This window comes from Typopeltis vanoorti, chromosome 9 (assembly GCF_054136105.1).
Source record: "Typopeltis vanoorti isolate ZY-2024b chromosome 9, IOZ_Tvanoo_1.0, whole genome shotgun sequence".
Lineage (NCBI taxonomy): Eukaryota > Metazoa > Arthropoda > Arachnida > Uropygi > Thelyphonidae > Typopeltis > Typopeltis vanoorti.
This window is the reverse complement of record NC_143557.1, coordinates 138,962,654-138,976,168: the sequence shown is the minus strand read 5'-3', so window position 1 is coordinate 138,976,168 and position 13,515 is coordinate 138,962,654. Positions and strand designations below refer to the sequence as shown.

At 37.9% G+C, this 13,515-nt stretch overlaps 1 protein-coding gene across 4 annotated transcripts in view; it reads right to left on the bottom strand.

The window, feature by feature from the left end:
- Nucleotides 1-13,515, bottom strand: part of LOC150103618 (proteolipid protein 2-like) — a 171,334-nt gene that overhangs the window by 131,268 nt on the left and 26,551 nt on the right. For all 4 annotated transcript variants that reach the window (XM_090397678.1, XM_090397676.1, XM_090397677.1 and 1 more), the window contains exon 2: nucleotides 7,997-8,216. In XM_090397678.1, the coding sequence (XP_090253804.1) occupies nucleotides 7,997-8,203 (207 nt within the window). In that variant the 5' untranslated portion in view covers nucleotides 8,204-8,216. The remainder of the gene's footprint in view (nucleotides 1-7,996; nucleotides 8,217-13,515) is intronic.

Below are 13,515 nucleotides of genomic sequence, written 5' to 3'. Positions count from 1 at the left end.
AAATCTATTATAGTCTAACCTAGTGATAAATAAATTTTCAACATCTTTCTCTAAATCCAGAGTAATTTTTAAAAAAAGGTGATAAACCTTTTGGCAACTCCCATAGGCACAGATGACTTGCTACTACTTCTGCCTGGTATCCCCAGCTCTGGGCCTGGCTCCCACTGAAGAGACCTCAATAAAGGTCGAAACTAGTCTGGGTAGATGGCCAATCCCTTTAATGCATAACAGTATACATATCCACATAGGAAATGTGTTTTGCATTATGGGAGATACTGGGTTAGAAGTGCCTGGTAGCTTGCTCCACCTTTGCCACGAGTTGCCTTGGTGTTGCACTACTTACTGGATAAGATAGTACAACACTATATTTAGTCCTGAAGATATTTTCAGGCGCAAACTTTGTTTGCTCTCACTGGGATAAAGGATTAAACTAAATCTATTATGGTGCCAGTGAACTTTGATATATATCCAGGAACGAGTTGTTATGTTTGTATATAAATGCTAGAAGTATCAGAAACAAGGGAAATGAAATGGTTGCATTGATTGAGTTCATTCACACAAAAATTACTGAATTAGCAATAGAGATGAAAGGGTATGATTTTTTTTTATAAAGAAAGGGTAAAAGAGAGGTGGAATGCTATTGGTAACAGAAAATATTGCATCCATACAAAGTAGAGATGTAAAGAGGAAGAGAATAGGGGTAGTCTTTTTGAGGCGGGATGGTGCGAGATAGCGGTTGAATAGAATGAAATATTTAGTCAGATGTTGCTATAGTCCTGGTAATGTGGAGAGTAGTAACCATGAAATGCATAATATATGCAAAGTAGCCAAGCCAATAGGAAAAGGTGATCATTATGGGTGATTTTAATTATGGCAATATTACTTACTTACTGTTCTCTTCTGTCAGAGATGGGTTGAGTCTTCCGTGTTTCCACAACAACTTCCAGGAGTCTCGGTTTCTTGCTTGGCTGATGAGCTGTCTATCTATAGTTTTGCAATCCTGAGTTAACCTTTATTGCAACATAACAGCTCATTCCTGAATCTATAACAAGTTTCACTGATACCACTTGTTATAGATTTATTATTATTAATAAATAATTAATAATAATTAATTATTATGACTTCTCCATATTTTCCTCATGACATTTCTTTTTCTCCTTACTCTTCCCAGAACCTTCTTCATATCCAGTTTTTCTCCCTACATCCTAGGCCATCCTGTTCCTTTCTTGTGTACATGCATTCACATCCACTTGGAGCATTGAACTTTCTCACATTGTGTTCCCCTGTCCACCCTGAGTCATCCCATTTACTTGTCATGCACACTTGTTCTTTCATTCTCTACACTAATGCCAACTTCTTCTTCATTCATAAGCACCACCTCAGTCTCTCCTTCCTTGCTCTTCTGCTCTTTCACATTGCTTCTTACTTGCTCAGATTCATTTTCTGTACTCATTACTCCCTTCCAGCAGTAGTCTCTACAAATGACTCACACCAAAACCATTTAAATGCAGTCCACCACTCTTATACAGTTCAATTCATCCCTCAACATCATTCTACAAATTAACAAAACTGCACTCCCTTCTCTTCACACATTTCTGCTAACATATCATTCATAATCTTCACTCTCTCCACCTCATCACTGTCATTAGAGGGCAACACACCAACTACCTCTCATATCACTATTATCTTTTATCCTTCTCAACAACCTCTTGACATCCAATCTTACATTCTCATTGTTCATAGTCATCATTCGTCCCTACTACCAATACCAACTACTTTGCTCACTTACTTCTGATATCCAGCATCTCTATCACTCTATTCTCACCTCCAGGAAAACAAAACGTGCATCTTCTCGTTTACCCTACCTCTAATAATTGAATCGTCATACAATGCCACACTTTAAAGTAAAGGAATCCAGTGATAGTTGAGTCCCCATGGCTGTATACCTTTTTTATATATATATATATTTCTATATTTTATTTATATATATAAATAAAAGGCATTAGATAATAATAATCATCTAATGCCTTTTATTCCCATATAGGGAGTAGGCGACCGTATCTAGCTTTCAGAGACTGAGTGAGCAGTTCAATGCCCACTGGTAGCTAAGCAGAGATAGCTGGATCATGATTATCACTAATTATAAGAAGAAGCCAATAAAGAGATGGGTAAACAAGTGCTGCCATCTCTTGGTATCTAACTCTAACAAGATATGTTACTGGCTAAAATAATGTGATTTCTACGCTGATTTCTTGAGTTTACGGGATGAAAAACCTGAGTTTCAGTGAGAAAGACTTGCCCATGCCAGAGATCGGCTTACTGAGGAACTCATAAAGGATAGAAAAGTTCCTCCATTCCGTGACTAGACCTGAACTTAAGTCTATCTTCGAGTGGCCTAAAACAGAGGATGCAAGCACCACTTCCACTGAGCTACACAGGCCTTTCTTTTTGTAGGTAAAAAGTAATTTGCTATTCAAAATAAATAGGTGTAGTGTATATGCAAAGAGGAACTGTGATATCAGGTGGAAATATGAGCTCTTAACTTACTGACAAACCATTTTTGACAAGTGTGATGTTCTTAATTATATTTATGAAGTGTTGTTTATTTTTTTATATAGGAGGAAGAATGACCAGAATGACCTACCAACTCTGTGTGTTGACACTCACACACTAGCTGTTCTGGCTATGTAATAATTAGGGCTCTCGATATCCTGAACTACTGGCTGAAGCAGCATGTTTTCTTTATTTATCTCTTAGCAAAACCATAAATTTTTTGTCAGTGAGTACAGTATGGAAATAGTTTTTTTTAATGGTATCTGGTGGCTAGGAAGTAACTGACTTAAGTAATTCTCTGGTTCCTTTTTAATCCTCTTAGTTGGATTATATTTGACAAGTTAATTTGAAAAGTTTATTTGAAAGTATATTTGAAAAGTTTAGCCACCCTGGTTGGCTGAGTGGTTAGCGTATCTGCTCTCCATCCAAAAGGCTGCGGGTTCGAATCCCGCCATGGGCATGGATGTTTGTGATTGTCTGTGGAAATACTAGTGGTGGTAGTCGGCATAACTTCCGATGAGTCTTTGGACTCCCTGGAGGTGTCATGTAGTAATAACAATAACAGGCCTGGTTGTCAGAGACCAAGTGATATCAATTCATTTTCTGTAGAAAAGTTGTATTAGTTACTATCAAAGAATCAATTAGTCGCCACAAAAAATGAATTTGCTTGATTGACAATGAGAAGATTTTTCATATGGTAGAATTGAGGAAAAGAACAAAACTACAAAAGGAAGCAGTGAGTAAGGTGAAAGTTTTTTGTTTTGTTTCTTTCCATGCATGAATAATGGTGGGGAGGGGGTGTAAGTGCAGAGAGTAAACAAGTTTAAGGAGTGGCACAATAGGTTTAGTGTTTTCTACAAAGTAGCAGACCCCCCCACCCATGATGAATTATGAAGTCTGGAATAGTAATAATAACAACATTTTAGCTAATTAAGCACATGTTTTTAATGCAGAGGGGAAATTCAATATTATTATTATTATTATTATTCAGGCCTCCATGGAGTCAAAAGACTCATCGTGGGAGGTCCTTTCTAAGAAACACAAGTTTATCAAGACTCATCGAGGGAGGTCCCTCCTAGGAAACACAAAGTCAATCATACCACTCTTTAAATGCATTGACTGTTCTTGATCTCACCACTCCATCAGGCAATGCATTCCATGGTTCAACCACCCTCCATGCAAAGAAACCGCTCCTCACCCTCTTTCTCACAGAATCCTTTCATAACTTCCAGGGATGCCCCTTGTCATGACTCCTTCCCGCTGTTCAACCAAGCGAAAGAATTACCCAGTGTCAACCTTGTAACCACCTCTCAACAGTTTAAAAGTCTCAATCATATTACCCCCTCCTTCTTCTATCCACCAAACTCTGCAGTCCACACTCCCTCAGCCAATCCTCATAACTAACATTGTACAGTCCTGACACCATCTTTGTTATCTGCCTTTGTACCCTTTCCACAGTTAATTTATCGCCTTCAAATCCTGGGGAGCAGATCTGAGAACAATAGTCTAAGTGTGGTCTGATCAGAGTCTTATACAACAGAATGATAACCATTTTATCTCTGCAGGTCAGTAGGTAACACAGAGGATTGCAGCAATCCTCTGTGTTACCTTCACTACCTTTGCAATATGTCCCCTAAATTTCAGGTTTCTATCAATCATCAACCCCAGATCTCTTGTCTCCCTTACTTCCTCCAGTTAACTCCTCCCATAAAGTATGCAACGTCCCATCAATGTGTCCCAAACCTCAAGACCTTACATTTTGCTGCATTAAACTGACACCCCCATTCAATTGCCATCTGTCTAGCTTATTCAAATCCTCTTGCAGGGCTACCACATCTGCACTATTACTAATAACCCTTCCCAGCTTCGCATCATCCACAAACAACTGAATATCCCCTTGAAATCCACGGACAATGTCATTGATATAAAGGTTAAACAATATAGGTCCCAGCACTGAGCCCTGTGGGACACCACTGGTTAACCTTCTGCCTCTTTGATACTACTCCACCATACACAACTCTCTGATACCTATCGGAGAGTTGTGTATGGTGGAGTAGTATCAAAGAATCCTGAATCCAGTTGACCAATTTGACATCCAGACCCATGTGCTGCAACTTAAATATCAGCTTATCATGTGGCACCCTGTTAAATGCCTTTGCTAAGTCTAGGAAAATGGCAGTATATGCCCTTCCCTCGTCTAATGCTCTTGTAACTTTATCATAAAAGGCTAGCATATTGCTTAAACAAGAGCGCCCTTTCACAAATTCATGTTGACTCTCACAGATAACATTACCCTCATCTGCCCAATGCTGTATACGGTCCCTCACTACTTTCTCAAAGATCTTACTAACTACTGATGACACACAAACTTGCCTATAATTAGACACTGCTACCGCCCTTATGCAGTGGCACTATCTTGCCTTCCTTCCATTCCATGGGCACCTTTCCCGCAGCCAGACTTTCATTGAAAAGACAGGTCAAAGGCACTGTCAGTTCCTTAGCACATTCTCTCTAAGCTTTACTAACATCCAGAGTACTGAGTATGTGGAACACACTTGCCTCCTGCACCTCTAAACCTCGAACCTGCCCTATCCCGGTAGTATTAAAATTGATTCCTCCAGGATGAAATACTCCAATAATGTGTTCATTGAACAATTCAACTATGTCCTCTGCATCAGTACTCTATTCCCATTTTTAACCCCACAATGTCATTCTTCCACAGTCGTTTCTCCTCCTACTGGCCACATAGCTAAAAAATTCCCTAGGATTTTCCTTGGATCTAAGAGCCAATCTTTTCGCATATTCCCTGGCCTGTCTCTTATATTCTTCATGCATCTTCTCTTCACCTGTCTCCTTATATCTCTTCCATAGCCTCTTTTTCGCATGCAGTTCCTGTTTAATATTGTTTGTCATCCACTTTACTCCAAATTGTGTCCTCTTCTTCACTCGTGGAATACAGCTTACCATTGCTGCTAACAAATATTCCTTCACAATTTCCTAAGTACTAATGATATCCCGGCCTTCCAATTCCTCCCTCCACGAAACTTCACCAAGTTGACGTCTAAGACTATTATAATCAGCTGCTTTATAATTTCACATACGTTCCCATCTCTTTGATACTCCTGCATGTCCATTCATTTTCTAAGTCAAATCAATCTCTCCAATTGATGAGAGGTGAGTTCGCCGATCTCATACGGAGGTAGCAGGGTTTTTTTCTCCTGGAAACTCAGGTTTTTCATCCCACATACAGACAAATCGGCCCTTAAGAACACATGCAATTTACAGACAAATAACACTAGTTGTGGTGGCAGTGGAGGTGGGCGGGAGATGATTCGCAGTAGAGGTCCGGTGTAGTGGTTGAAACAGTTGCAGGTGTCCTCCCACGATGAGTCTTCGGACTCCTTGGAGGTATCAGGAATAATAATAATAATAATAATAATAATAATAATGTCATCTCAGTTATTATCAACTCTTATGATGCTATAACCAGATCCAGAACTCTTGAACCTCTTGTTCCCTCTGTTACATGTTGCCTAAGACATTTGTCCCTCAAGAATTCTAGAAATTCCATTCCCTTATTGCTGCATGCATCTTCCTCTCCCCAATTTATACTGTTGTAGTTAAAATCTCCCATAACAATCATTCTTCTTGCACTTGCCACGCTCAACTGTCTCAACATCTCGTAGTCCCCACCCTCTGTGCTCCTTGGTCTGTAGCAACACCCCGCTAAGTATCCTGTCAACCTCCACCTCACACCATATGCTTTCAAAATCATTAGTGTCACAGCTTTCCAAAGCCTCCACTGTTATATTGAAAATAATAACCACCTTTATATAACCACAACAAATATAAAGATATTAAGAAGGAAAACTTTGCATTATTAATATCCAAGCATACATAAGCATGGAAAATATGAAGTAGTCTGGTCAAAACTAGAATGGATAATAAAGAAAGAGAAAAATTACATTTCCTCATTGAGGAAATGTAATTTGCCTGGATGAGGGACCCATCCAGGCAACTGATGAGTCCCTCATATGTTCAGCCTATCAGAAGCTACCCCCTCCCCCTAAACACATGCACACTGGTAGATACATGCCACTTTACATTGCTATCCTGCCAGAAACTTGGAATTAAAAAAAAAAATTTTGGTTTAAGGGCAAAGTGAATTTCATACTTGGTACTAGTACTGCATCTAGAATAACAGGCTCTACTTACATTTTTTGAACAGAACAGTTACAACAATAAACTCTTGCTAAATACCTTAAAAAAGAACAAACTCCCATTCCCCCAACCAGAGTGTGTGTATATATACACACACACACACACACACACACACACCATATCCTTACCCTACATTAAATGTATAACAGATAAAGGTGCAACACAAAATTAGAACAGTCTGCAAATCTCTGGACAAAGGCACTATTTTCCTCAGATAAATTAAGGACTACCAGGATCCTCCTCAATCCTAGCAAGATAAAGATTATGATTCTCAAGGGAAATATAGACATGGAAGCTCCTGAGAAACAAGTGAATGTTGATGGAGTAAAGAATTACTATTCAGAAGCCATCAGAAGAAGATTAGAATGGCTAAAACAACAGTCAGAGACTTAATTTAGTTATTACATTATTATTTTATTCCCATTTCTATGTACCTTATTCTAGAAATTTCAATATAAAAAAACCTAATATTGCTGTAGTTTATTGTCTCTGAATAGCACATATAACAATGCGATCCAAATTTCCACACAGAAGTTGATGTGTGTGTGTGTGTGTGTGTGTGTGTGTGTGTGTGTGTGTGTGTGTGTGTGTGTGTGTGTGTGTGTGTGTGTGTGTGTGTGTGTGTGTGTGTGACTGGTCAATGCTTTGTACATTGGGTATGACAAATCTAATCTAATCATTATAGCAATGTGCTGTGTAGCCTTCAACAACTCCTGCAATATGTCCTTTCAACTTCAAATCTCAGTCATCACCCTAAATCTTATCCACTTCCAAGAATACAGTCCACTAATATAACACAATTTTATAACTTTGCATCCTAAAGTGCAAACCTAGATGCATCTTTGACTCCATGGGGTCTTATGATAATAATAAAGGCAATTAACATTCACTCATTACGATTCACAACTTTGCATCATCTGCAAACCAATAAATATTCTCTACTGCCAAACCATATGAAATATATTAATAATATATAAGTTAAACCGTAGTGACCCCCCCAAAAAAACACAACCCTGTGGATGATGTATTCAAGCCTGCTATAGAAGAATGTGGACGGTTGACTGATTTAAAAAAAAAAAAAAAACTGCTAACAAAATCTTAATTGTATTGTGCTATCACAGTATTTTGTACACTTCCTAAATGTTACAAAATAATAAGAAAATTCAGATGACAACAAAATATTAAATAACAGAGAATGGTTAATGATCAAGAGTGAACTTACTATTTCAAGTATCTTTAAGATTCCAGGAAATGTTTTGGCATAGCTCTTATCGAAGTGAAGACTGACTGCTGGTTTGGTGGATGGTGGTGGAGGTGGGGGTGGTGTGATAGTAGTATTGTAGGCAGTTGCTGCAGCATTTGCTGCAGATGCAACTGTGGCTGCTGTAGCAATATTTTCTTGGTAATCTCTTGCAGACATAGGATCCATGATTTAAAAGTAACTGTTGGAAAGAAGAAATTAAAAAAAATTAAGAATAGAATTACATGAACACACAGTTCTAAACAAATAATCATTCCTTATAAAAGTAAGATTTTGCATATATAGATAAAAAAAAAAATTTTTTTTTCTATAATTCTAGCAGTCAAACCTAATTATCTTCATCTGGAGGGACAAATGAAATTATTATTATTATCCCAAGATCCCCATGGAGTCAAAGACTGGAGCAGATGGGGTTGGTTCTTCCCTGATCATCCACCGTTTGCTATAAAACCTCTCCAACAATGATCTTAAAACAACTCCTAACTAACTTGTAGGTCTCTATCATATCATCCTCTCTTCCTCCTATTCACTAGACTGTAAATTGCATCTTCTCAACCCCTGAGGCACACCACTAGTGACTTTCCTCTTCCAGGATATTGCTCTCCCATACACAACTTGCTGATACCTATCAGATAGCCAGTCTCTGATCCAATGCACTAATCTAATATCCAACCCCATCTGCTCTAGTTTGATTATCAACTTATCAAGTGGTAATGTATCAAAAGCCTTTGTGAAATCTAAGTATACTACTGTGTATCCCTCTCCTCTGTCCAAGGAAGCCATCAGCTATTGTAATAAGTAAATAGATTACTAAAACATGACCTCCCTTCAGCAAATCCATGTTGTTGATCAAAAATAATACCATTATTGTCAACCCACTTCTGGATCCTAGATCTCACCAGCTTCTCCAACAACTTAACCACAACACCTGATGCACAGATAGGTCTATAATTTGATGCCTGAGTTCTATCACCTCCCTTGTGAAGTGGCACAATCTTGCCCTCTTTCCACTCCTTTGGAACTCGACCCAGTGCAAGACCTATATTAAAAAAAATATGTTAAGGCAGATGTCACCTCCCTGGAACATTCCTTCAGAATACATGTTGATATATTATCTAGTCCCACAGCCTTATTAACATTTAGTTTACTCAACTTCCCATACACCTCTTGCTCACTTATAGTCAGTCTCTCCTTCCCATCATCAACTGCTCTCAATCTCTCCATGAAGTCACATTCACAAGATTGAAAGACTGTTATGAACTGCTCATTAAGTATCTCCACCACACATTCTACAACAGCTGTCTTTATACCATTTTCTCCAATCAATGTCATCCTTCCATAATCATTCTTTCTTTTCTGGCTACATATCGAAAGAACTCCTTAGGATTCTTTTTGGCTTCGTTAGCCAACTGCTGTTCATACCTCTTTAGCTACTCTCACCAACCAAGTCACCTTCTTTGCTTGGTCTTTGTAGACCTCATGGAATTGGTTATTTCCACTTCTCTTATGCTGCCTCCACAATGCCCTTTTTCTTTGTATCGCATGCTTAATCTCTTTATTCATCCATCTCACATCTACCTTATTTAACCTTCTCGCCCTTGGAATACATTTAGACATTGCATCTACCAGACAGTTTTTGAAAATCCCCCAAGCTGCATTGATCTCTTTTCCAGCTAACTCCTCATTCCATGCTACACCCGCAAGCTGTCTCCTGAGCTCTTCATAATCACCCCCTTGTAGTTCCACATATACCCTTTTCTCACAGAGGTCCTCACTCTGCTGGCAACCTGGTTGGTTGCCAGCAGTGTGAGGTCACTTGGTCAATCTCACCAATTGCTGGATGATTTGACACCTCATTTATAATTACATCCTCTGATGAGATGACCAAATCCAATACCTTCAATCCTCGTGTGCCCTCTGTTATATACTGTCTGAGGTAGTTATCTCTCAAAAACTCAAGAAACTAATTTTCTTTATTTCCAGTTGCTATCTCATCATTCCAGTCTATATTGCCATAATTAAAATCACCCATAATGATCACCCTTTTCTTATTTGTTTGGCCAATTTGATTATACATTTCATTATCACCACCATCCACATTACTTGGTCTATAACAACATCCCAACAAGTATACCATTGAAATGAGGACCAAGCAGTGAGTCCTGTGGTACTACTGGTCACTTGCTTTCTCCTGGACTTAATTCTTTCATAAACCATTCTCTGATATCTGTCCATTGGCCACCCCAGCTTATACAAAGTTCTATGTGAAATATTGTCAAATGCCTTCACAAAATCTAGCAATATCACTGAGTAGTTGTATCTTTTATCCATCTGCACTGTCACTTTATTTTACAAAATGTAAGCAAAGTATTAAGGCAAGACCTACCCTTCACATAAAACAATTATTAATATCTCTTCCCTCCCTCCCACAAAAAAAGAGTGAAAAAATTGGGGGGGGGGAGGAGAGTGGATGAGGAATATCTAGTTGTTTGCTGATGGTGAACTCAATACTCAGAATGATTTAAATAGATTAGCAGTTTTGGTAAAGGTTATGTCTCAGTGTTCAACGAGACAAAGGAAAAAGTTATGCTTTCTTTTAGGCTTACACAGTGATCCGAATGCATTTTTGAAAATTATGGAGACAACTACCGTGTTTGAATAAAAAGTTTATTATTATTATTATTATTATTCAGGCCTCCAAGGAGTCAAAAGACTCATCGAGGGAGGTCCTTCCTAAGACATAAAGTCTGTCAAGACTCACTGAGGGGAGGTCCCCCCCTGAGAAACACAAAGTCTATCATACCACTCTTTAAACTCACTGACCGTTTAGTTTATTATAACTAAAATCTACATTTGACGTTTCGACCTTTATGTCAAGGTCATCTTCTGGAGCGTACAAGTATACACAGGAAACAAGCTATACTACAATCAAACTGGTTCGTTAAAGACACTGACTAACTGCTACCACAATTGTTGGCCTGACCTCTGGTGAAAAAATTAAAAAAAAAAAATTTTTTTAAATAAAAATAAAAAATAAAATAAAAATAAAAAATTATACATCAACGCTAGAGCCCTATTATTAGTGTTGTCCTATTATTATCCCTATTATTAGTGTTGAAAAAGTTATGCATTTCAGATTGAAGAGATTGAAAACTGTGTATATTACAGTGAGAGGTCAAGGGCCATGCATGGTATCTGGGACGTGGAGGAAAAATTCCATTTGGGGATCCCATTCCAAAATTTTTGATAATTTTGCTTTATAGAGATATAAATATATATAGAGATCTAGATACAGAAACATAGAGATCTGTATCAGGGGGTGGCCACAACGTGGCTCATGAGCTGCATGTGGCTCGCGTCCATGTGTCACGAGGCTCTTTACGATCTACCAGGAAAAAATAAACAAAAAGAGAAGAGTAGACAACAAAAAAGAGGAACAAAATTTAAAAAAAAGAGAGAAGAGAGAGAATAAAACAGGGTTAATAAAAATTACTGCAATAAAAAAGTATAATTCATAACACATTAAATGAAGTTTACTTTTTAACAATTAGAATAATTTTAAAGTCGAAAAACAATAATTTTACTTACTTATTATTTAGTTACTAGTACAAGTAGTAGCCTTCCTTGTATCCATTTTCTTAGTAAGCTCCTTAAAATTAGGTGTGTAATTAGTCAAAGCAGTTCTTACAAGCTCATTACACCTTGCCGCACACTCACTCACTCCGGTACCATCGCATCGTCAAAGGTTGCGGCTCTTCTATGTCTTACTGAAATTATTTTGACTCAAAAGGACATGTAGTTGGCCACCCTTGATCTATATAGAAATATAAAGCTCCTGCTTTATATCTCCCACTCTCCGTTCACTCACCTGCTTTTGCCTTTAAACATTCTACTTTCCCTGACTTTGTACTTCTGAAATCTCACTGAACAACACTTTCTCAAGATTGCTGACACCAAATTCATTTAGATGCAAGCCATCAACATCAACCCTATATAACTCCTTCCTTCTATCAAACCTATAAATCCACAAACTCCATATCATTCCTCCTGCACAATCTGCACAATTGACTCATTTGCAATCATAGTTCTCTGTCTCAGCTCACCTCTATCATGTTGTGGCAACAGATGCACAACTTTTACTTTCTTCTCACAATTCTTTTTCAAATGCACTAGAAATGCTTTAATGTCTGCTCACATACCACACTTTGTCACCAACCAAAATAAATATCTCTTTCACCAACTCTCTGCATCCTTACAGCATTACTGACATGATTAATCTTAGCTCCAGGAAAACATAATTTTGTTACACTCTCCTCATATCAATAGATCACTACACAAAATCCAATCTTTATTTTCACGCTTGCGCTCTTTCATGCTCTGCTTTCTCTCCCCTTTCTTTTGCTTCTGTGTAATATCATCTGCCAGGCATTTTTCCAACCACTCAATTCATGTTTTGTTCTGTAAAGAACCCCATGTGTGCTATCCTTTCCATTACTACAGATTCCTTGCTCTAGTGGTTTGTCTTACTACAGTCAGTCTTGTAGATCTGCAGCCATCTGTCCTGAGGAACGTAAATTGTACATCCAGTATCATGAACCAGAGCAGTCTGACCTAGCAGAACTTGCCATCTCAAATAAACATAGGATTCTTTGGAAGAAAACTAAACTCTGACATAAAAGAAGATTCCTTGTAGAATTCTTATACAAAAAGAGCTTATACAAACAGACCTATCACCATCTTGGTCACTCATCCCTGAATTCTCTCCACCACCTTCCAATCCCCAAGAAGGAAAAAAAAAACTTTCTACTGTTGTTAGTGAAACTGTTAGTTTGCAAAGAGGAGCAATGGAAGAATTGATTCTTTTGGCTGGCCTTTTCTACACCACCTGAATTTAAACAAATCTTATGACCTTTGGTTATCCCCTTTATGGGAAATATTATTATATTATTCTTCTGTAAATTCTTGATTATTACCTTATTATATGAATTTTTTTTTTTAAATTAGGAATTTACTGGCCATCTGCTGCCTTACTTACTATAATAGTACTTTTTAAAATTAATTCCTTTACTGCATTTTATTTTGTGTTCCATTATTAATTTACTGAGGATGCCTTTGATACTTAGCAAGCATTTTACATCATTTAAATTTTAGTCGTGAAATAACTCCATATGCAACCTTGGATAAAGGATTAAACATGAATATAATTATTATTTGTATGTCCATGGAGTCAAAAAAACTCATAGTTGACCCACCATATCCATTAACACAATCCCTATCATACATCTCCTTAAACCTATTCACTGTTGGGGTGCTCTCAGCCACCTCTGGCTATCCATTCCACTCATTCATCTCTCTCCAAGTAAAGAACCTAGTCCACATACCCTTACTAACCACACTCTTAGACAACTTCCAAGTGTGACCTCTTGTTTCCCACTACTCCCCATGTATTGAAAAATGTCTTCTGTGTCAATCTTATAACC